A 25,765-nucleotide genomic window follows, 5' to 3' on the forward strand; every position below is an offset into this window, starting at 1 on the left:
ATATATATATATATATAGATTCATTCCTTGGTCCCTGACTTGATTTGCAAAAGATATGCTTAAAAGTAATCATTGCTAGAGTTATGTGCCTTCAAAAACAGAGTTAGCTCTGATGTTAAAGATTTTTTTTTTCACAAGAGATCAAAGTTTGTGGGAGAAAATAAGTATATAGGATCTGTGAAGAGTTCTTTCTCTTTTTAACCACTGGAGTTAAAGCATGATAATAATGAGTTATATGAACAACCTCATTTATAGATTATATTTTCCCCGGTGATGCTGGGGTGAACTTTACTGCATAGTTTGTTTTCCTAGCAACCTCAAATATGGAGTAATTATGTGTTAAATGTTTTCACAGCAGCATTTATGAAATGTTTCCATACCGTAATATTCCCAGCTGGAGACTGGAGCCACTGCTATGCCACATTTGAAAAGACCAGTTCCAGATGCAAGGGCCAGGGATGAAACATAACCTCCGTAGGACTGTAGAGACATTGTTATTGGTCAGCCCCAGACACAAGCTCAAAAGCATCTGTGTGTTTTTAAAGTCTACACACAACAAGAATAGGGAGCGGGGATGGGGTGGGGGAGCTGGGTCACTCTGTAGAGTAGGTTAAATGCCCACCAGGTACATCAGCAGCAAACTACTACAGTAACTTTATTTCTGATAAATCAGATAATAATTAATGGCCGGATCAAAGCAAAGTGCCTGAAAACAGGGCAGACAATGTTTAAGAGATAAATGGGATTACAAAGTTTCTATAAAACGTCAAAACTCTTTTTTTTTTTTTCCTTTTTTAAAGAGCTTTCTAACTAGGTCTTTGTTAAACAAGAAACTAAACCAACTAACCAACCAACCAACCAACTAACCAACCAATCAACCAACCAACCAACCAACTAACCAACCAACCAACCAAACAAACAAACAGGATTCTATTTGAAAGAGATGCACAGAAAAAGGGAATCGTTTCCAAACTGTAAGAAGCTTTCTAGCACTCAGAGCAGTCCCATGAGGAGGATGCTGGAGCTACAGCTTTTCCTATGTTATGAGTCTGATACGGCTGCAGTTGTTTGCTATATGGGTTATGGGCAGTTTGGGGGAATCCGGTCAACGCAGCCCAAACGAAGGAAAGTTGTTGGTATCTTTAAAGAGGGATAGGGGCAGTGCAAGGAAGAGGAAGGCAGAGAAGAAGAGCAGAGAGGTGCAAGCAGGCCCACTGTTTAAACTCATGAAATAGGAGTAGAAGCCTAGCTAAGAATTCTGTTGCATTTGTTCTTAAGTGAAGAATCCTCCAAGTACTTTATGGTTTTATTTTTCCATCTCTGGGGAATTTTATTGAGGGCCCTTGGCTGCAAACCACAGAATAAAATAGGCTGCTCCAATTATACTGTGGCCTCTTTTTCTTATATTTGGAGGAGAACTAAACTAGGTTTTAATAGGGGAAAATAGATTTTTTTTTTAAAGCAGAAGGAACATTTGGGTTTGAAAATCATCCTGGTAAGTGAAATTGTCTACACGGTTTCAAATTTCACTTATGAAAACAATTTGCTTTCATTAGTAGGACAGCAAGAACTGTTCCTGGATGGCAAGGTTTTCCTTCCTCTTTAATTTCATTTTCAAATGAGAGCAGGGTGAACCTAAGACCTCCGTTGTTCATGATTTTACAGGAAAAAGGAACATTTACTAAAATGATAACATTTGGTATGCCCTCTGCTCTCCATGTTTCTGAGCAGAGAATATGTGATAGGACATTGTGATTCCTAGTACGTATTAAGATCTCCTCAAACATCTATCTATGTTCAAAACCTTACACATTAATAATATATACCAACTCATGGATTAGGTTACAGCCCTGGGTTCAGATATGTATACATATATTTTTTTCCTCTGTTTTCAGATAGGATGCAAATATTGTCTAGAGATTGGTAATAACAAAATCATACTGCATCCATGGCACAACACGAGGTTTGACTTTAAATCCCCAGGCATCCCGGAAAAGGGATTCCTATTGTAGAAATGAAGAGGGCTAGAAAAGAACCCGCGTTGACTTTTTCTGCTCTCTCACGAGTGGGGATCCTCGGCGGAGTGGGAGGCTGCTGTAAGAAATGTGCCCACAGAGCAGATTGGCCAAGAGAATTCTAGAATTGTGTCCTTTGCACTTAGATGCCTTGCCATTTTGTTGAAATGAAGGATGCCTTTAAAATCATTCCTGGAAGGGCACAGAATTTTAAAACAGGGGTATGGACGCTCTTATTTAAGCTATCATACACTTTGGGACATTTTACCTAACAACAATAACAATAACTAGCTAACACTTTTTCTGGCTGAGAACTGGTGTACCACACAATGTGTCTTGTCCATCCAGCCCCCATCCCTACCCCCTGCTATTTTTCTTTTTCTTTCTTTCTTCTTCTTCTTCTTTTTTTTTTTTTTTTTGGTCTCTTTTGTNTTNTTTTNTTTNTTTTNTCCTCTTTTGCCTCCCACTTGTTCTCTGAACTGTGGAAATGTGATCTGGCCTCAGGACATTTGCAAATGCAGTGACTTTCCACCTGGATAATAACTCTTCCCCCTGAAAGCAGCTGGCCTCACACCTCATGTCTCTTCTTCAAGTCTTAACTCACTTCCAGACAGCCTCTCTTGCTTTCTAGTTTCAAACCATTCACTTACACCTAGCTCTTCGCTTCCCTCCTATCATGTTTTATTTTGCATTTTTGAATATCCCTTCCCATCTCTCAACATTTTGTATTGTACTTATTTATCTTTCTCTCCCACTATTCTCCAACTTCGCAAGTAGAGAGTTTTGTTTGTTTTGCATATGGATCTATTCCCAACACTGAAAATATGGCCTGGTATGCAGGAGGGATAAAAATACATATTTACTGAATACATAATTCCACTGTTATCTTCCGTAATTCCCACAGTGACCAGGGAAAGAAATTGTTGATGCATTTTTATCAAGGAGAAGCTGAAGCTCAGACAGTAGCTGCAGAATCAATAAAAACCTGAGGTAGGGCTCAAACCCAGAAGGGCTGCCTTAGCAACCCATGACATTTCCTGTTTCCCCACACCAGGGCAACTTCTTTTGGCAGAAATAATATAGTTTAACATGGTCCCTCATTAGAAGTGTATTCTTTCTACATTTACATCGTTCTCACATAGCAATTCAAATCGCTTATAATTAGTCACTGCAAGAGAAAGGAACTAAGATTAAATAATGAACTGATGCTTATTCAACACCACCTGGCTAGGCCTTCACTAACAAAGCGAAGCCTGCAAGTGCAGTTTCTTTTTCTAATAGTTTACACAAACCTCTCCCTGTTCTTGAACAGTAAGAATAATTGCTTTAATTTTTCATTGCATTCAAGATTTTACCACATGTTATAGGCTTTCTTGGGCAGCCTTGAGCATTTAAACCTCTCCCTGGCCTTCTGTCCCACATACCGATAGCCCTTCTCTTGAGCAAAAACCTAAAATGTCTCGAAGTATTGGCAAGTGGCCCAAAGGCAAACCTACACCCATTAGAAAGCATTAGAATGAATGGACATTTCTTAAATGCCATGATGGAGACATAACATATTTTGCAACTGATTAAAATGAGGGCTATAAATCTTTGGTTATCTCACCCACATAATAAAAAGTAGTGCCAAAATTGCTCCTTCCTCCTTTAAAAAAAATCTATATCTGGATAGAAAGTGTAGGATATGAAACTTACTGACAAACCAATTGTAAACAGTATTTGTGGGGTTAGACATGATCTATTTAATAGGCTACAGAAATGCTTACTATTACACAGGAAAGGATAACTTCTTTTCTGATGTGAAATATTAGCAGCTGAGAATCTGTTATAATCAATTCTTAAAGTCTTCCTCCGCCATATCTCCAGTTTCCAATAGGCTCTTACTAGTCTTTAAGGGAACTGTAAGACTATGGGCTCTTCCAAATGCCTGCTTCTCTGGCTAATTGCAAGCCCTCGCAATTTGTACCTAGTGTTAATGCTGTAGCCTTGCTTTCTAGTCTCAGGCCACCTTCTATCCTATGACATTATCTTTCTAAGACACCAATACGGTGGGTGGCATTATTAACATCAACAGCTCCTCTTCTCATAGATAAAGCCATGAAAACTACTGTTAATACATATTTATGGAAAAAGGAGTAATAAATAATTGTGGGATAAAATACTTTTTATGCTAAACAAAAAAATTTTTTTAAAGCTTCTTTCTTAGTCTTCAACGGGACTAAAAATGCACTATTCTAAATAAATATCTATTTCCCAAACTGGTAGATCATAGACTATTTTCTTGAAAAAGAAAAAAAAACAAACCCTCTTGATATGAGTGAGACAATTTTGGGAGAACATGAAGGTTCAGGATTAAATTCAGTTTAAGTAATATCAGAGATGCTTGACATGATTACATATTTGCTAAACATCTGAGAAAAAAAAGCTATCAAAAAAAAGATATAATCCATTCTCTTGAAGAACCTCGATGCTTGTGGAGGAAGCAAAGAGGTGCCTGCGCCTTTAAGAAGAAGAGTGCAGAGTTAAAGAGACACTTAGATTGTTGCATTGGGCTGGATCCTAAGGAATGAGTGGCTTTCTGTTTTAGAGGGGGGGCAGGGTGAGCACTGGAAGAAGTGCATGGAAGTGTTGCTAGGAAGTTTATAAGGCCACACAAGAACAGCAAAGCACAACCAGCTTGGCTACGTATCAGACCTGGGAGAAACACGACTGAAAAGGCAGCAGGAGCAAGGTAGCTGAGGACCTGGGACAGGATATATATATTTGCTATTTATTATATTGTGATCACCATGGAACCCCAAAGTATAAAGAAGTAGAAAAATAACACATTAAAAATTGTGTTTCATGGCAATCATGAAGTCTGCATGGGTCTGTGCTAGGTCCTTTGCATATATGTTATGCTTCTTAGCTTGGTGTTTTTGTGGGTCTCTTAAGGGTGTCTCTGACTCTTTGATTACTCTCTTCTTCTACTCGATTGCCTTGTCCAGCCTTAATATGAAGGTTTGTGCCTAGTCTTATTGTATCTTTGTGTCTTGTTATGGAATTTTCTGTTGAATATGTATGTATATATGTATGTATGTATGTATGTATGTATGTATATTGAAATATATATATATATATATATATATATGTCAAAGAATAAAAAACAAAAACTAAACAAAACAAAAATGCTTTAGAAATGACAACATTTTAAACAACACTGGAGTTGTTGAGGTCTGTCCAAGTCAGTTAAAAAGCAATTAAAATAATTTTATTAGAAACTAACCAACCCAAGACCATAGACCAAAAGCATCAGCATTATCTAAAATCTGATCATAAATGACAGTTCTGAGCCTTAGCAGACTCTCTGGTGGTAAGGATCTGGAAGCTGTGTTTTAATAAGCTTTTGGGGTGATAGATATATGCCTAACATTAGAAGTTCTGCCCCAATGACTCATGAAGAAGCTCAAACTAAACAATGCCATTGGGGACAGTAATAGCTATTCAACAGTTTGAAGTGGAAAAAAGAGTTCACTCATCATCAGAATTCTGGACTCGGAAAGAGGCCTAAAGGAAAGAAGCTTTTAAGCTTTCAAATTTGGATGACTCAGTAAATGACGAGGTCTTCAGAGATGATGAAGACTGGTTTTAAACTAGACCATAATAAGGTTAGTTTGGAGTAAACTAAGAATGATGCCCATGTATGTTATGTCCTGGAGAGATGACAGACAAGCAACTGAATTATAAGACTCAGAAGAAAAAGGGGTGCAAAATGCCAGATTCTGCAACCATATCATGCTTGAAACCCTAGAGTTTGCTCCAATGGCCTACAGAGCATTGATGGGCGAAGACCACACTCAGAGATATACTAACATTTAAGGAACCCATGGATTCATGATCACAGAGGCACAGAATGCAAAAAGCTACACATGCTCTCCTTTGTGTGGCCAAGTAGGTCCTTGTTATCTGATGACTTACTTCTTCAGACATCTCCAAACTTTATGAGTCTTTAGCCTTTCAAAGTTTTTCATACTCTTGACCAACTCACAAATGCTTCTTTGCTTTATCAAGATGAGAATAAATGTGGTCTTCACATTCTGGAATGCTCATTTACTAAACTACTATTGGCTATCAAAGATGCTGATTCATATCTGGTGTCTCTATTAACTCTCACAGATGCAATTAACTACGTTCCTCCCTGCTGTTATGCACAAGTATATCTTTCGATAAACCATGGGTTTTCTATATTCTTCCCCTATATGAAAGTCAAGTCTAGGACTGAATCACTCTTCTATCCCTAAGGATCCTAGTGTGAGGGCTGGGGATGTGATTCTGTACATATAGTGATTGCCTTGCATGCATAAAGACCAAGGTAGAACTCCACTATCATGTAAAATTGGGGAAAGTAGTTCATGCTTGTTATCACAGTGCCTGGAAGGTAGATTTGTGAAGAGCAGAAGGTCCAGGTCACTCTCAGATATATAGGTAGTTGAAAGCTAATCTGAGATGCATGAGACTGTGTTGGAAAAAATAAAATAAATTGCTTAACAGAGGACCTAGTTAAAATATAATGATGATTTATAAGGATGAAGGAATGGATGTCAGAGACCAGACATATGGGTTAAAGGATTGTCCCAAACTAGAAGAACCGATATATAAAGGGGCATAGCATTATGGGTACCTTGTTTCCTCCAGCCACTTGTGGTCTACTCAGGTATGGCATGCATTGATAAGCCACTCATTGCTTTCTCCTTTAAAAAAATGTTCCTACAAGTCTGCTTCATGATCATGGCTATGCGAGAGAGTTAGCAGTGCAGGAAAAATAAAATACTCTTTCTTCTGATGGCATTTACATAATCAGATATGGTAAGCTTCTTTTATTGAAGGATTCTGAGTTGATTTAAATGCACTGCTGGATGATGAGTTGGTTTTCAGGTCAGCCCAAATAAAAGATTCTCTAACAAACTAATACCTAACCATGTTCAGTATGTCAAATGGAATGTTCTACTTTAGGGTTACTCAGAACCTACAGAAAAAAAATAAAGCATTGCTCTAAGCAAAATGTTAATGATTATACATGATTTGCTTAAAATGAGACTCTGTCAAAGATCTACTTTAGAAATTTCCCCAAAAACAAAAACACAAACAAAAAAATGGATAATAGGCAAGGTCTTATCTGAAATATTCCCCTATAAAAATATTTCACTTGCTTCTACCCATTTGAATCCCACCCTGCTTAGAAACTTAACATTGGATAGTTTTGAGAAGGAGCAACTGGATTGCAATAACAACTTTCCAAATTCCTAACAGCCCTTCATCTGGTCACTGAGCTCAGAGTTGAGCTGGATCCTGCAGATTCTGTTCAATGCGGGAGGGGTGTGTGTGTGTTCACTCCCTCCATCCATCCTGTGCATGGTTCTCTCACAGAAAACAGCCAAGACAAACAACCCAAGCCCAACTGGATGCAAATTGACTTGCAAATGTCCAAATCCAGACCAAAAAGGGAAGCAGGGAGACTTCTTTGAAGGGTAATTATCATAATTCATAATGGGCAAACTTAAACTTTCCCAATATTTCCCTAGCATGTCCAATGACTTCATTGCCCACAATTAAAAATGTCTGCCACTCATTTTTGTGTTTATTGTTAATAAAAGTATCAGTCCTCACAAGTGGGGGAGTGTCATCTCCACGACCAATAGCTAGGGAGACAAATGATGCTTCCTTTCAAATTAGGACCAATGCACATTGGGTCTAGAGGGATACTTTGATTTTCCCCAAAGACAAAAATGCCTAACAGCTCTGTTACACTGGTCTAGATAGATATTAAGCAATGTTTATACCAAAAGTTCCTATCATTTCAACCCTTAGTTCAGATTTTTATTAAAAAGAAATACAAAACATAAAATAAACATTAAATCTAAAATCAGGGAGGCAATCAAATCTTTGAAGGGTATAGTTCAGTTCAATATGCTTTAATTTAGTATTAAAAATTAAGCAAAAATGTGTCAATTATGCATTCGTTTGATATACAATAAAGAAATTAAATCAGGAAAAAAAGGAACAAACACTTAAAACCACCACTTCAAAGCTGGTATTATCCAAATTGACTGTTTCTATTGACAGATTAAATTATGTTGCAACACTGACATTTCATGAAAAACCTTCTAAGCGAACACTTTCGAAAATGAGGATTACCGAGCCGAGTAACAGGCAGAGAATATATAAAACAACTCACCCAGCCCCATATGGCTATTCTTTCTTCATCAATGAAACCCATTTCTATGAATTTTCTGAAGTGAAAGAAACAAATTTTTAGAATTTTAATTGTGTACACATGACATTTACTTCATTACACAAGCATATTTAATCCAAAGATTTAATAGAAACGCTTCATCTCTTTGTTTAAACACGTGCATAATAAGGCTGCATTTACAAATAATATTGTCATGTTTTCTACAGAGGATAAAAGGATCATCTTAGATGCCACTCTTCATCCTTATTGATCCCAGTGTCCTCAGGTCCAGTGTTTGAATCTTGTGAGTTATCAAACCCTGTCCCCAGATTGCCTCGTTAGAATACGATGACATCGCTGCTAATGCCAAATTTTCCAATCCTTGGGTCTTGGAAAGGACTTTCGTTTCACTGCTGATTCAATTTTTATTAAAGTTGTATCACCTTATTTGCATAGTTGTTGATAACCATCATTTTGATATTAAGTCCTATTCAGTGGGGAAAAAAAAAAATCTATTCTTGCCGTTCAGAAACAGGAGCCCTCCAATTTGCTATGGTATGGACAACTTTTGTTATCTACATGTATCCTCTTAAAATGTTGAAATGATTTGCTCGGCTCCATCACATTTCCAAAACGTTTTCAAAATAATTTTTTTTTCCCTTAGGAATAACAGACTACTAGAAAAACAACCTTTAAAAGTCCCGGGAAGCCTCCAAAGCAAGGTTTGCTGTTCATTTTTGCCTCGATTCTCTTGTAGTCTAGAGAGAATGATACATATTGGGAGAATGGGTTGAGAGCCTCAAGAAAACTTTGTAGAGACCAGAAGCAAGGGAAGAAAGAAAGGATGATGGCAGTGAATGGGCCCTGGAGAGCGCCACAACAGGCCGATAGAAAGGAGGGACCCAGTGAGGCACAGTCCCCAAATCACATTGGTGTGGCCTCTGCTTTCTCTTTATGCCTTTCTCGTCCATTCCCCGGAAGTACAACAGGTATGTCTTTGTTGTTGTTGTTGTTGTTGTTGTTTTGTTGTTGTTGTTGTTGTTGTTAGTGGAATAACGGACTTTCTCCTTTTCTTTTGTCGTTCTGGGAATTGAACCTAGGTCCTTAGGTTTCCTATGCTAGTGCTCTACCTCTGAACCTTTTTTGCCAGCTCTGTAGAATTACTTAAAGGGATTTTATAGCAACCATTTCGCTCATTGCATCGACTCAGCATGCACGTTTCTGACGCACTGAGGAGTTGGGCAAATGCCCGGGACAGACAGATGGGAAGAGGCCCCGTTAGTCACAGCTTACCCGACACGAATTCTGAAGGACACTGAGTGTACAGGGAAGAAATGGAGTAGCAAATGGAGAATTTCTACCTGTGTGGAAGCTGATCAAGGAAAAGCGAGCAGATGTGCAGGAGACGTGGCCCTTCAGCCATTCTCCCACAGGTTTCAAAATCAAAATGGGAGTTGAGAAGGTTCACTTTCTTGTTAAAAGATAGTCTCACTACTGGTGTTGGAAGACAGTTCTGAGTCATAAAATCGGTCATGATTTTATGATCTTCCAGAGGCTAACAATCATATTGCCTTGTATCTGGGGCCCAAAGCAAATAGCAGGTGATACATAGGAAACAGGAAATTCTTATCCGCTCCCTGGCTGGGTTTATTCTGAAAGGATGACATTTACAGGAAATGATAGTTTAGTGGTTAACATGGAAATGAAACATTAACACTTAATGTGGCAGAACTAGGTTAAAGGTTAGCTAGATAATACAAGCTTTTGAGATCAACAAGGCTCTATAAATTTCATCCTCAAAATCCGAAAAGCTTCCTGGAAGGCGAGATATCCGAAACTACTGATAATATGGATTAATCAACACAGTTAAAGCAACACAAGAATAAGGTGTTTTTGTAATATTAGAGATTAAACTGAACTTCACATATTTTCCCCATTTAAAAAAAAAAAACAACAAAAAAACGACTCTGGGCTAAGGTCATCATGAAACCTTGTGACCAATTATGCTATTTGAGAAATTTTCATTTGACACTATCTGTAAGTGTGATAATATATATTTTTTTCTCTTTCAATTTTTCATCATTAATACTTAAATCACATAAAATTAAGACTATGGGACTATATACAATGCTGAATATACTCCTAATGAATGGAGCTGACCCTATAATCTCTGAAATTTTGTGATTGTCTTAAATGTGGCATTTTCCAAGAAGCCTGAAGGAACCATGTTCCTTCTCCTCCAGTGCTGGGAACTCGCTACCATCTGTTCTTCACAGATATTCTCATGCACGGGCAGGCTATGAGGTGATACTGGTCCGCTCTTCCTCCTTTTTCTACTTTGTTTGCCTTTATTAGCTTGGCTTGACTGGTATTTACTGCTGTTTCAAATGCACATGCATGGTTTTCTGTTTACATGTAGAAAATTCACCTATATAAAATTTTATAAGAGATTCAAGGAAAACAATTCCGTTTCTGGGTTGATTCGAGAGTGACAGCCAAGGGCTTGCAAATCCGTTTCTTCAGGATATGTGTTTGCTGTCTGACTCCTAAAAGGCTGCCTTGGGAGATAGGGGGTTGCATCACTCTTGGGATCATCTCATTCTTTCCTTTTTAGCCTTTCCTTTTGTGAAGAACTGGATCCTAAGGTCTCTTTTCCATGTTCACGTAACAGAGATTTCAAACAAAGCTAGGGCCAGCCCAGGAACTCTCTGCACTGTTGCATGTGTTGCCTGAATGGGTCTTGCAGCTGCTCTATGGTCTATGCTCCATGAGGGACTTACTAAAATATCCATCTAACAGTAATGCTTCCCCTTAGAGCACCACCTATCCATGTTTACCAGATTGCAAATGTGTTGGAAGCAAGAATTGCACTGCTTTGTACAGAGTGTAATATGGTAGCACGTATTAAAACCTGGCATGCATTAAGTGGCTGAGCACACGGTAGTGGTATGCTTGCCCTATATCAGGAGAGCTTTCTCCAGATAACATTCTAGGAAAAAAGGTTCAGGGAAAGAAATGATCACCAGTTACTACCTCTGTTACATCTGCAATCAAGTACCAAAGACAAGTTAGTATTATTACAAAATTGACAGAAGGGATTCAAGGATCTCTGTCCTAAACACTGAATACCAGAAATAACAATTTTCATTAAGGTCCTTACCAGGGCTTCAGATCTATACTTTTATTTCATTCATAAGAGCAAATTAAGAATTCATTTCTTGTTGAGTACTATATTTGTGATAGTAAATCAATGGTTTAAATACCATGACAGAGTTTGTTGTTAGTGAACTGTATGATTTTGGCCGTTTTAAGCCCAAAACAAAACAAACCACCCTATAATTCTGTCAACCTGAGAAAGCACTTAAACTCAAGACACAATTTATAATTTTTTATCTTCATGCCTTTGCAAAATTTTTGGTTTATATTTCCTTGGTGTTTTGCATAGTTTAAGTATTAACAGACAAGATCCAAGTTATGCCTCTAGCAAATTACCCAAAAAAATTAAAGCTGGAAGGCCAACAAATGTATTCATACTCTTGACAGGGTACAGCAAAGTCTGGGAAAACTAAGCTGAGGCTTTAGCTCAGTAGGTAAGGCTTTAGCTCCTGGACTTGCCTTCTAACACTGCAAAAATAAAAGCAAACAAACAAACAAAAGCAGAATAAGCAGAATACAAAATCTTCTGTTGCCCCAGTGGAGTTAATCTTGAACTGTTTCTTCATTGGACAAAATTCTTCCAAATAAATTAATAGTAAAAATATCAAGTCTGGATCAATGAAGATCATGTAGCTTCCAAAAGTGAGAGGCGAATTATAAATTTTCATGTTCTTTAACAACGTAATCATTAACTTACTATCTCTTATTAAGACTGACTGTTCTAACTGAACATGTTTTGTCTGTGCATAAATGACTATTCACTAAAGGGAAGAAATGTTGAATGGATAAGTCATGATTGCCTTTCTAGAATAAAATTAGTTATATCTGAATCTAAATTTTTCTACTTTGACTAGAGTCAGAAATACAATAAATAAATAAATAAATAAATAAATAAATAAATAAATAAATAAATAAAGTGCTGTCTGGACCTATTTCCTAGCTGTTAAATTAAATTTGTTTTGTATATGTTGATCAATATTGCTAATATCAGTGACACTAAAGGGATAAGAGATATTCTACTGAGTTTTTGTTTTTTTTTTTTAAATTGGTCTTTGTTGTGAATCATTGTTCAGTCTTTAGATGTTGCATGGGCAAAATCATCTATATCTATGAGTGCAGCCAGCCAGCTAGCCCATAGCTTCCAGACTGGAAGACTCTTATTCACCGGCTTCACTTCCTCGCTCTACAGTAAGAAGAGTTCAGGGCAACCCTGTTTACTGCCCTTAGGACAGTAGCATTTTATCGACAACACTGTTTTAGATTCTAAAAACGACAATGGGTCCATTAACTGTGGTTCGAAATATAGCTGGGGAAGAAGAAATTATATCTGTCTTCCTTCTAAATATTTTCAGAATATCACATCTATTATATGAAAACAGGAGCTTTTTGACAAATGAAAATCAGCATCTACTCTCATGATAGCATAGTAAAAAACGACAGCAAGATTATTCACAAATGAACTTCCAACACCTAGGACGTGCAGTGACTATGAAAATCTGAACCAATTCTAAAGAGGAGGACTGACAACAATTGAGTATATTCAGGTATTTGGTTTACTGATGATATCACCAAACTTATGTAATTTTCTTTTCTTTCTGTTTTGCAATTGTGGGCCATGATAATCAATAAAAAGTGCGGTTGGAATGTCTTGGATCTACCAAGCAGTTTTCTTCACCTTTATTAGCCCTTTCCCATGAACAGCTTTCCCCGTATTTGACCAAGAAGATGCCTTTAAGAATAATAATAAATTTGTACCAAGTCAATAAGCCAGGCTGAAGAAGAATGAAGTCATTAGGAATTGTAAACGTGACTGAAACTATGGCTCAGAGGCAGGACACACCCACCATATTCAGGGGCCCCTGTAGGGTCTACAGTAGTGATGCTGCACTTGTGTGTGTGTGGACAGTTTGTTGAAAAGGGGCTCACCTGACAGCTGTGAGCTGGTCCTCAACTTCATACACACCCAGCTTTCGATACACGGCGTGCAGGAATTTGTCACCTTGGAAAGCAGTGCCCCGGCCATCTACCAAGGCAATGACTATCCCCTCCTTACTTGCAAGATAAGTTATCCAATTAACAGCAAATACAGACTTAACACTCTGGCTGCAAGGACCACCATACCTAAAGGAAAATAAAAAATAATGTCTGAATTTTTTTTTAAAAATAAAATCTAGTTTCCCACCGCAGTCTAGCACAGATTTCAGCAGTTCCCAGTCCCATTATGTGATAAAAATTTCAATATCAATAGCATTAGAGCTGGCTCTAAATCAAGAGGAGATCAGGCTTTTCCCAGAGGTTTGCTACAAGGAAGTTGTTTTGGGACACAGCCTCTCCTATTCCCCAAAACGGATACATCTAGGGTTGGCATTTCAAGGAATATGTGTGGGTTTTTCGTCATTTCTGCCACCTGCCACTTGCTAAAAGCAGACATAAGATATACTAAAAAAAAATGCATGGTGTTTTAAGCAAATTGTGTGTAGGTCAGCACTGATTTTGGGTGCGATTCCACTAAATGTATTCCATTCCTTTATTTCATTTCTAACTCAATTACATAAGATGTTAAGATGATTTACACTATTTTTTTTTTTTGGCTGCAATCTCTCTATCTCAAAGGTATTCTGACACATTCGGCAATTTGCCCATCCCAAGGAAACTCAACACAGCAAATGCAGGCAAGTCCATCTCAAATCTCAAAACTTCCTCGATCTATTTTAAATAACCATATTTTATTTACTCTGATTAGTTGGGGGAATATATAAAAACAGCATCAATAGGAGCTGTTACCAAGGAGAATGGTTCATTCTATTTCATAAATGTGCGCTTCATCCAACATATTTTCAGTAAATAGCTTTTACACTACACAAAATATTACATACACTTGAATTAGCAAAGGGTACTTCTTTGATCTGTCAAACTGAGGAGGGAGAATCATCTTGTACCAGAACGCTTTGAAAACAGAAGAAGGGAGAATAATTATTTCATCACATGTATGTTATTTTTTTTAAAACAATGTACACCACAAAAGCAACCCAGTAAATCATTAAGGATTAAGAACGTACTTCCAATTGACTTTATGACCTATTTCATGTCTAATTTGCAAATGACTATAAATCCTCAAAATACCTGTATGCGCTACAAGCGTCTATTTTAAAATTAAAATATGATAAACTCTTCTTTTAAAAATGTCAGTGTAGAGAGGGAGCTATGGAAAAGTAGATGGTCAACTGTATTTATAATCATATTAAAATGTTTAACAAAAATAAATGTTGTTAGGGAAAGGCTATTTTAAATGAGAGCTTATATCATATGGCTTGGACTATAACATTTACTAAGTGACTTTATTTTGAGCAAGCAAAGTGTTCACCTTCACATCAATAAGTGAGAAAGTTTTAGAATTTCTTACTCATTCCACCATCTTCGAGCTTCTTAATCTCCACTGTAGGCAGCTGGACATTTCTCAGAGCATTTTCTAGTTCTTTGTTTTCTTCTAATACTTGTATTTCTTTAAAAAAAATTTATATAATGTTCACCTTCAGTTTATACTCTTTACATAAATAACTTCTTTCATGAAATTCCTTTGGCCTGTATGGGTGACCCTGGTGTGACTGAGTAAGGGTCTGTCACAGTGGCAGTCATGATGCAGTCAAGATGCCAACGTGTGAGGACATCACATCCAACCAGGGTCCTCAAAGCCCCTAACACTTCCAGCATTTTAAGCAAAAGTATCAAAGCAACCACGTTCATTTGACCATCTTGTCCCCTATCCGACTGTAGTCTTTCATTTTGAAGCCAAGAGGCTGACTAGGTGACATTTCTTTCAACGTTGAGCGAAAGGGGAAAATACAGTCTCTGGATGATTGACCCATCTCAGTGAGAGGGTGAGATCACTGTAAAGCTAATGTATTCAGCATGAGGAATTAAATCTCCCTTCTGAGATTTTTATATTTATATCTTGACCTTTTCCTGTTCCATCAGATTAATATAGAAATGTATCTTTTTTTCAAAAACAAATTGCCACGTACACGATTCTTTCAAAGTCTTTCTCCCAAAGCTGTTGTCTATCTTTGTCAAAGAGCAACACACGGTCTTTTGTCTTGGGCCTGAAAAACAATCTAAACGCTGCTGTTTACAGTAAGAATTAGTGGCTCCTGCCTAGCATTTCAGCCCTTGGAGACTGAGAAGGAAGGACCTCCAGGAGTCCAAGGCCAGCTTGGTTTACATGGTGAAGTCAAGATCAGCTCCATTGAAAGCCTACGACCCTCCCTCCCTCAGAATACAACGAAAGCTAGTGTTCATCCTTGAACTCGGCTGTATTTCACACTTTAATGTTTCAAACTGAATAAATCAGTTGATCCTCTGAGTGTTATAGATTGGCAATACATGTAAATGGGTTTATATTAAGAAATCTCTTTAAAATAAGTTTTAATTTGATACTAGCATCTTCACGAAAAAAATTAGTCTTTCATACAATATGTGGAATTAGAATTTTTTTTCTGTGAAACAGAAAAGTAGATGACTTGTGAGATATGGTAATTGCTACAAAATGAATCCTGAAGATTTTTGTTTACAATCATTTTTGAAAAGCGGTCACTGAAGACAGTGAACTGGAGACTTATAACTACTCTGTTTGCCAAGCCACATCCCGTAGAGCTCTCTGTTTTCATATGTTCATGGCACTTTGCGCCAAAATGTGTTATATTTAATCTTAGCACACGTATAAATGCTTTGGATATGATTTATATAAAAGACATAATAAGTTTCACATTAGCTTTGGGTAACCCATCAGAAAAGAAATACTTATGACATACTACACATTAAAACTCATAAAAATTAAATGTACACATTTAAGTGAATCCAGCTACTGACTCCCCTCGTGTGGAGTCTCTCTGTGGTGTTCCTCCAGAAGTGAATCCTGTAGGAGGCCAGAGTGGAGAGAGAGCAGGTAATGGACTCACGATTGCTATTCCTGTTATCTGACCATATAGACAGGAAATAGAAAGTGTTCTCACATTGTATGACTTTTAAGTTTATTGCCATTCTCTTGCTAATTAATGAACCTTCAAATTTATGACTTAATGAAGTACCAGGTTTGGTTGAAAAATCTAATGAATGCCTCTGTAGTTAGAGTCATATTCTTCTAAATAGTGAGCAAAAAGTTGTCCTACTTCTTAAAGCACAAATTGAATTTCCTAGTACTATGGTAAGGGTGAGAGGTGGCAACTGAACTTTTCTGTGGAGCATTATGAACCATCACGTTGTAAGGGGTCGGATAGTCCACCATATACTGTCTTTCCTTTGCTCATCTTCCTATGCTCATTGCTCCCCCACTGAGGTTATGGAGTTATGGAGTCCATATTCCATATGTTTGTACATACTTTATTATGACAAAACTCAGCTGAACTTTAAAAGTGATAGATCTTATATTCAGTTTTTGTTTAAGTCATATTAAAGAGATATATTTCTATTAATTAAACTTTGTGAAGAATCTGTGGAGAAACCGATAAGTAAGGTCATTTGGTTACTTATTTTAATGAGAACCTGCACTGTCCAAAGCAACTAAACTTCAAATGGGCCCTCAATATTAAGTGCCAACTCTCTGGGTTTCCATAGTATCTGGTTCCAGTATAATCTGCTGTTTTCAAACAATTTTCTTCTTTGAATGGAAATGAAACCTACTGTTTTCTTTAGTGTTTTCAAACTTTAAAGAAACCACCACAACCTCTTCATCCTTTCTCATTACAGGAGATCAATCTCTTCATGTATTTCTGGACCCTACTGCCTCCCCCTCCACACACCTTTCATGGACTTTCTTATTCTATCTCTTAGGGCTTGTACAGTATAGGATACATATGTCGTCAAGACTAGGCTCCAATTTCTAATGCCATTTCTCTACCTCTCAGCACTGGAATTGCAGATGTGTGCCATGTTCTGCACCTAGCATTCTTCAATCTTCTTTAGTCTCGTATTTTTCTGCAGTCAACACTCAACAAGTATTTATCATCTTACAAAACACTAACTGTCCCTAGGTAGAACCAGCCTTTCTTCTCTCTTCACAGATATATGCACTAGAAGCACTGGTGGCTTTGTCAAAACAAACTCCCACTAATTTCTTAGGCAGGTCCTACCTTGCTTTAACCTTGTTACCTCTACCCCTGCTTTCTAGAACCTGCTCTAAAACATAGTTGGCTCACTTTTTACTAATTTACCATCTCAGCACTTTCAAGGCCATTGATACCAAGTTGTCCACTGTGGACGCCCACCTCGCCATCTTGTAATGGCGTTACGTAGCTTCCCACAGTCCACAAGCTAAGAGCTTCTTTATAATAATCTTCAGTACAACTGCTACTTTGACATTCAGATCCCCAAATCAGGTCACTGTAGGCCAACCAGTTCCATGTGAATATCCTATCCGTATGTTAAACAAATTTTACCATCTCCTCCAAGTTCTGTTCTCTACAGTGAGTACTTTGTGAGTCAAGCCACCAACCAAGCCAGTTATTCAAACAGTATCAATTTCTTTTGTATTCAAACATCTCAGGTTTGATGAGTAGCATTAAGATACATTTCTTATCTGAAATAACCCAGATAGGGGCTTTCCCTGTATGTCTTTATGTTTCCTATATTTCCTTTCTCTTAGCACTGCATTTCATTTTCTCATTGTTGCCTGCTCATACATTTGCATCACCCACTAATCTCTAAACTCTTTGAGGGTAGGAATAAATGCCCAATCTGGTCTCCATCATTTTAGAGAAATAGTACCACAGGGGATGGCCTAATTTAGTAAATGTTCAAAAAATATTTGCTGAATGAATATTGCTGGCACCAAATGAAAAGGATAGTGGGTTAAAAAAAAAACTTTAAAAAATGTAATGCACAGAATTTGGTATAAAATAGCAGTTAGATCTTAATCAAAAGTATAGATTACCAAGCCCAGTTTAAAATCTACCTGACTGGAGGCTCTAAGAATCTATATTTGTGATGAGCATAAGGTATGGTTTGATTACGAATGTTTCTCATTAGGCTCCTGTGTTTGGATACTTGCTTTCCAGTTACTGGCACTGTTTTGGAAGGTTCTAGAACCTTTAAGAAGTAGAGGCTTTCTAGAAGTGAGTTAAAGTCTGAGAGACTGGTCTACCTTGCCCGTTTCTTGTATTCTTTCTGCTCTCTGCCTGTAGGCATAACGTGACCAGTTACCTCAAAATCCCTGCAACCATGCCTTCTGACCACAGTGACCCGAATGCCCTCAAGTTGCCTTCTTCTCAGAGATTTGATTGACAGAATAAGAAAAATAACAACTACATTGCAGACAACTACTGATTCATTAGACAAGTTGGTGACTCTGTTCTCGAAAAGATTTTGAGTCATTTCTTAAATTAGAAAATATAAAAATATATGTGATGTATATGGAGAGTGGTATAATAAAACTTCAAAAGCATTCAAAAGATTAGTATCTGCCTGGAAGATAACGAGAACATCAAGAAAAAAAATGCTAGGATATAGAAATTCATGTTACGGGGGAAAGGAAGTTGAGTTATATTTTAGAGTGGTGATAAAAAGAACTTTAAATATCTATGGAGATTTCTATTAAAACAAAAATTCAGGACTTGAATGTAGTATTGCTTTGAAATGTTCTCTCAATGTTGAATGTGTCTTACTAACAAATTTAACCTATTTTTCATCAATATTAGAATCCAGATTAAAAATAACTTCAAAACGAAATGAAATCCACTGTCCTACTTCAGACTCCCTGTCCTAGCCGGAGCACCTGGCCTTTTCTTCATGACTTCATTTTCACCTATTCTTGATCCATTAAACTGACACAAAGTAATCCCCAAGTAGTGTCCTGACTTGTCAGCCAAGTGTCCAGGGACAGTTGCAGGCCTGCGTGCTGAAAGCAGGAGCACCCCTTCGCCCCACATCCCTCCTGTTCTCCAGCAACTCCAATCTGGTTGTGCTGTTTAATGATCAATCAGAGGATAATGCCGGACCAGCAGGAAGAACACCAGAAAATTAAATACTCAGATAATTTTGTGGAGAGCAAAAATGGCCATCTTTGACTTGTGAGCCGTTTTAAGCACCGTCGCAAATTCAAGGTAGAGGCGAGCTATGATGACAGCAGTCAAAAATGGAACTTATCCCCAAATTCCAGGACTTTCACACATGGCAACAATGTGATATAGCTGTTAACACAGAGCAAAACAAACAAAAGAGCTGGCGTGATAATCACCCTCTGCTCTGAACCAAATTGGAGAAGTAAGAAGTGATGTCTAGAAATTTTTGCCAATGTGGGGTGATAAAAGAAAAGAAAAAAAAAAAAAAAACTCCTCCTGGAAAAGCAGGAATTCTTTTTTGAGGAGAAAGAAGTTACACGAATATGCTTTCCCTCGGATTCTAATCTTCTGTGGTGTTAGAAAGCCAGGGAAGAAGAAAGAATTGAATCTCTATGGTGTGATTTCTATCATGTCACAGCCCCGCTACCAAGAAGTTCTTGACTTCGTGTGATAAGGTTTAAGGCAAACAATATTTCAATCTGTGGAATAATGAACTTTATGATAATAACATGGCATCACAATTCACCTTGCCTAGGTTGGCTAACTATCCCACCCTCTGAAGGGGCTCACGCTAGAGAACTCAGGATATCTTTAGATGCAAGAGATTACCTTGGTCTGTGCGGCCATCATGGAGGGTGGAAATGGGGAGGCCAGGGCCTGTGTGCAGAACGGAAGCAAAAATGCGATTACTGTTAGAAATAACAGTTCACTGTCAGCCAGGACTGCTCGTAGTGTTATGACGAGTGCCAAGACATCTTTTAACTCTTTGCTGCCATTATGTACTTTTTTTTTTTTTTAACCATAGAGAAGCAGACATTTTAAGTTTCATTTAAACCACACACATCAGGTCAAAGCCCAGTCAAAGAACAGAAGTATGAGAAGCCTTACCTGTGCTGTAGCTTTTCCAGAGTGAGCCTTAATGGTTAAAACCTAATTAGTTACACAGAAAGGCCTCAGAAGCTGCAAGTGGCCTTCTGGGAAGCTGTCACACCACACTGGACAAGTTCTAGCTGTATATTTATTTTTAAGTAACTTTCATCAGTAGCTAGATTTCATCTAATCTGTTGAACGTTCAGTTTGCTTTGGTGGATAAAAGTTAACATCTTTTATCCTTGTGACTATGACACACACAAATAATTTTTTTTTTTAAATTTTGCTTCCCTTTTTATTATGCTATTGTTAGGTCATATTTTGGGGGTTAGTAAGTTATGGCAGGAAGAAGATGTTATTGAGAGATTAAAGAGGGAAGGCTGGGGTCATGAGGGTGGATGGGCTTCAGGGTTTGTCACAGAGATTTGAGCCAAAGCTCCAGGAGCTGGGGCGACTGCTGAATTGATGACGCGATGGTGCAACCGACAGGATTTTATCCTCCAGTACAGAGCAAAACCATTGGATGTGGTCTGTTATCAGATCAACCTCCAGACTTGTGGACTTGGGATGTAAACTGTCAGCATCTTTTGTAATGAGTGATTGATAAATCAGTCCTCAAAGTGGAGGCTCTCTCTCCAGGACCTCACTGCTTACAATGTATCACAACGGTCAGAAACTGGCTGTTTTAATGGGATGTACATAAACAAACAAACCAACACTATTATTCATCTGAAATACAGAATAAAATAATACCCAGAGTACTTTTAAAGAGTGCCTTGGCCAAGGGGATTCAGTGCGGTAGGAAGCAACCCATGTAGTGGTCGGGATAGATGCTTTTGTTATTCCTAATATTTTCTTCCACCTTATGGGAGCCCCATTAGAACAGTGTCTTTGGATCCAAGTAAAGCAGAAGAAGGACTTCTCGGTGTTCTAAGGAGAGCTGCTTATGAATGGGGCCTTCTCACTTGCTCCCAGCAGCCTACTCCCTGTGGAAAACATGCTTCTGATTTATTCCTTCGAGTATTAAGTGCCAAGCCCTATGGGCAAATCCTGCAAGTACAAGGGTTCCCATGTTTGTAAAACTGCACATGTGGGCTACAATGTTGGAAGGCACATACCTTTCCTTCACCACATTTTCCAACCAGTCTTTATAAATAATAAAGCTAATATTTTTATTTCCTGCCTTACTTCTTATTATGACTTGAGGATAGAAGAAAGATATTTTTTTAATTTGGCGGGCTCAAAAACCAGCAGCCTGTCTGGGACACTTGAGAGTATAAGAGAATGTAACTGAAAAGCTTTTCCTGAGGGTTAATGTTTCCTAAAAGTTTTCAAAAGAGACACACAAGCATATGACATTTAGGGACAGAATCTAAGGAAACAAGGCCGTTTAAATCTCTAGGCTTTATTAATATCCATCCTATGGAATTTTCATGGATATATGTTTTAGTAGTGGAAACCTGCATCTCTTTTTATCTTAAACTAAGAGACAAAGTAATGACAGACTGCCCATGACACAGCAGGATGAGGACACGGCCCTAGAGACACAGCATCAGCACCTAATATTCCCATTCTGTACTGTTTTTGTTCTATCCACTTTACCGATATGGTTTTACCTGCATTTGTCTTGTCTTCCAGGGCTCAACAGTTCTTTGGAGAGTTTGAAAGTTACATAACGAGGCGTTACTCTTACCCCTAAAGGGAAAGATTTCAAGGTTTTTCCTATGATGGCGGAGTGACTCACTTTACTGGAGCTTCAAAAACACCAGACGATGTGGTGCTTCCCACACAGTATATTTTTTGCTAAATGGGAAATTACCATACTGCCGAGGAAGGGCGAGTGGTAGAAAAGTCAGGCGATTCAAGTTCTAGAAAGGACTCTCCCACCAACTTTTGATGAGGGCTTAGTCTTTGGTTCCTCATCTATTCTTCAGTGAATATTTAGCCTCAAGTAGATACTAAAGAGAGGTGATATAAAATGTGTAAGCATGCTTTTCCAGAGAGCTATAGCATTACTCAAATACAGCAGTATGAACGCATGTATGCTAATTTGACCCTGGTGCCTTTATCAGCCAATGGAACAGAAAAACAAAAACAAACAAACAAACAAAAAAAACCCGACTCTCTTGACGACTATCTTGGTAGAGTTTTCACATGACAGTAATTCTTTTGATGCTTCATGATGCCTCTGTGTATTCTGTTAGACACTCTTCTTACAATTATAAATAGAATGACCAAAGAGATCAGCCCCACCCATCCTTCCAGGAGAGAGAAAGAGATAAACAGATGCCTCCGCATCCCTAGTTCAAGGATGCTATGTGCTTAACATGAAAGCTTTTGATACATGTTCCATAAATATAGAGTTTGGGTTGGAAAATGTTGCATATAACTTGAGAGGGACATTTAATGTTTACCTTTAAATGCCATAATCACAATCAGCACATATGGCCACGAACAACAATCTCTTGACATTTCAAAGATTCCACTGACCAAACATTTTACGAAAAGTGTTATTTCAAACTGACATCTTATGCCATCTTGAAGGGAGCATTCAGGTTAAAATGCTTATTCATGTCTACACAGGCAAATGAGTTGTGGCTCCGGTTCCAGAGCCAGATTGTTGGATTAAGGGAAGTGACATACCATGATGGCCTTAATTCTTGTTCATTTTACAGAAAGCCCACAGGAGGCCTCTGCATCTGAGTAGAGATCTCAGGTGATGAAAAGCTCCATTGTTCCCTCAGTCACCTACCTGCACCAGAGCCATTAATAACAGAAACAGGAGGGTGGTGTGCACTTGGTTAAATTTCCTGCTAAGTACATTACCCAAGTATGTTACCTGTACCCTTAAACTGGGGTTAGCTAGGGTGAGAAAGCAACAATTACAGAACTGGAGATTCTGGTAAACCCCCAATTGTCACTGATTTCATTGGCTTGTAGTCTTATTTTAGACTATATTTCTTGTTATTTATTCAAGATAACATGCGCATGGAATTAACTTGTCTACAAAGCAAATTATTGATGAAATGAAACCATGGACTAAACAACCAGAAAATTCTTTCTGGGTTGTACAACCATGTTTCATTTGTTAATATTTGAATGGGTTACTCAAAATATCTTCCAACTTTTAAGGAAGGATTAGATGACAGAGATTCGTTTTCTGACATCATTGAAACTAGATCTAAAATAATAATCTGTCTTCACTGCGCTTTCTCCACAAACGAGGCCGAAGCAGGACAACCACTTTTATCAGAGAGATCACTTCTGTTTTGATCTTTCCCCTTCTGTGCCTATCTGGTAGACGGTGTATGCATGCAACTTCATAGTGATGTGGATAAGAGACAGACAGCTCTTGATGCAGCCCTGGCAGAGGCACATACCTTAGCTGGTTAGCTCAGTTTCCTCAAATGCAAAAGAGAGATTAATGACTCCCTATTCTTTTCATTCTGCAAGCCTTGGGCATTCAGTAAGATTCTTATATGTAACAAGTGCTCAAAAAAAAAAAAAGAAAGAAAGAAAGAAAAGAAAAGCTTGTAAGTGATCCGATGGAGTGACAAGGCTGATGACAGGCACAATGGGGATGGCCATGCCTACGTCAGGTCCATCACCTACCATAGCAGACGAGTGCATAGTACTTGGCTTTGTAGCTGAAACTTGCTGTGTAATATTGGCACCTTTCTTTCCTTAGATGGCAAGTAACACACTTCTTGCTCGGAGGAGAGTTTCCAATGCTAATTCTAGAGGGAAATGAAAATAAAGCTAAGCTGAAATTTTGAGATTGTATTTATCAAAATGTACTACTCCATGTAAAGTGACTAATTTACATATTGACATCAAACCCACTCTATTTTTTCTGTTGCCAATATCATTTAAAGTAGAGGGGAATCACAGTGTTTTGATGTAGCTTGATGTTTGATCCATTTTTTGCCTGAATACGCACAAGCTTTGAGGGAGAAGCCCTCTGTGGTTTTCCTGAGATGGGAGAGCTATAGAACACTTGCACTGGGGGTGAGTTTTTCATATCCATTAAGTGCTTCTGAAGTAGTTAGAAGTCTCTTTGTGTGTCTCTCTCTATCTCTGTCTCCATCCCTCTCACCCTCCTCTCTTCTCTCTTTCTCTCCCTCCCCTACTCCAAGTCAAAACGTACAAAACACTCTGGCAGCATTATGAAGAAAGGATCCCTCTTCTTCTCTCTATCTGGGAAAGGACTTTAGTAATGAGCAAATGGGAAGTAAGAAGACGCATTCTGGTTGCCTTCTGCATTTTTCATCCCTTCAATGGGACACATGGACTTTTGGAAGCTCCAACTAGGGAGGATGTCTCCTCCATCCCATACAGGGCAAGCTATGTCCCCATACTCACATGAGAAGAGCCATCTGTGTGGCCCTGGAATGGAGTGATAAATAATAGGCTTCTGGATCTCTCATCCCACACTGTATCAGATTCCCCTTTTGGGAATACTGGGTTGTGCTCTGCCAAGAGCCCATACTGACTGCCAGGGCGAGTTTTTCCACCTCCAAAGTCTTTCTCTCATAGCTCCCTGAGATAGCCTTGAGCATGACACAGGGGGTCTAGAGATACTGATGTCTCCAGAGAAGGAGGATCTCCAACTGAATGAAAAGGAAGTGTGTATCCAGGGGTGAACACAGAACTATAAATAATAGGGTTTTTTTTTTTCTTTCCTCTTATAGGTTACATGAATGAATTTTTGTGTGATTTTGAAATTTTAAAGAAGAGAGTTAACAGTAACGGCTCAGAGAACAGCATACCCATGACCCATGTTCAAATCTCAGCCTCAATAATATTATATGTGGCATAGAGTTATGAAAATTAAATGTGAATACAGGTGCGAGTCAGTTTCGAAGTTATTTGGTTTATAGCAGAGCACCAACAATGTTAACCACTCTTTTTATTTCTATATGCAGAGAGGAGTCTTTTGGTTATTATTCCACCAGTCAACAGGACAATTGGATTGAATTTTAATAATTAATGGAGAGATGGAAGTGGCTATAGCAAAGTGAGCCCTACTGATGCTCACACTACAAGAGTAAAAACAGTGTGGCACATAGCCAGTGATCAGTAAATGTGCATTAGTAAATAAAGGTCCTGAACTAACTCCAAACTTTTCAAGTGTCTATAATTATGTAAAATTATTATTTATAGCACCATAAGAATTTCCCATATTACTTTTTTTCAGAATAAGTTGACTCATTCTTTGGGTACATATGACTTTATGCTGATATTGTATATGTCATTTCCTGAATTATTTGCCCTAACTTACAAGTGGATTTTATGCCATTTCACACTTCAAAAAGTATTCTACAGCTACCAAGGGTTATTGTTCAATTTTACTCATTTATCTCTGTGTGTATCTACCAGTAAGTACTATTTTGATTGGTCTAAATTACCTGTAGATGTTTCTTCTTCCAGGGTACCCTTCAAATTCATTGCTAGAATAAAAC

At 38.1% G+C, this 25,765-nt stretch overlaps 1 protein-coding gene across 1 annotated transcript in view; it reads right to left on the reverse strand.

Annotated features, from left to right (window-relative positions):
* The window catches only part of Fap (fibroblast activation protein alpha), a 75,927-nt gene that overhangs the window by 3,551 nt on the left and 46,611 nt on the right, over positions 1-25,765 (reverse strand). Inside the window, exons 16-23 of the mRNA XM_021192961.2 lie at positions 25,712-25,765; positions 23,916-24,040; positions 20,043-20,090; positions 14,786-14,884; positions 14,259-14,328; positions 13,309-13,503; positions 8,230-8,284; positions 381-480 (exon numbers count right to left, since the gene is read on the reverse strand). Coding sequence (XP_021048620.1) covers positions 381-480; positions 8,230-8,284; positions 13,309-13,503; positions 14,259-14,328; positions 14,786-14,884; positions 20,043-20,090; positions 23,916-24,040; positions 25,712-25,765 — 746 coding nt within the window. The remainder of the gene's footprint in view (positions 1-380; positions 481-8,229; positions 8,285-13,308; positions 13,504-14,258; positions 14,329-14,785; positions 14,885-20,042; positions 20,091-23,915; positions 24,041-25,711) is intronic.

This window comes from Mus pahari, chromosome 3 (assembly GCF_900095145.1).
Source record: "Mus pahari chromosome 3, PAHARI_EIJ_v1.1, whole genome shotgun sequence".
Classification (NCBI taxonomy): Eukaryota; Metazoa; Chordata; class Mammalia; order Rodentia; family Muridae; genus Mus; species Mus pahari.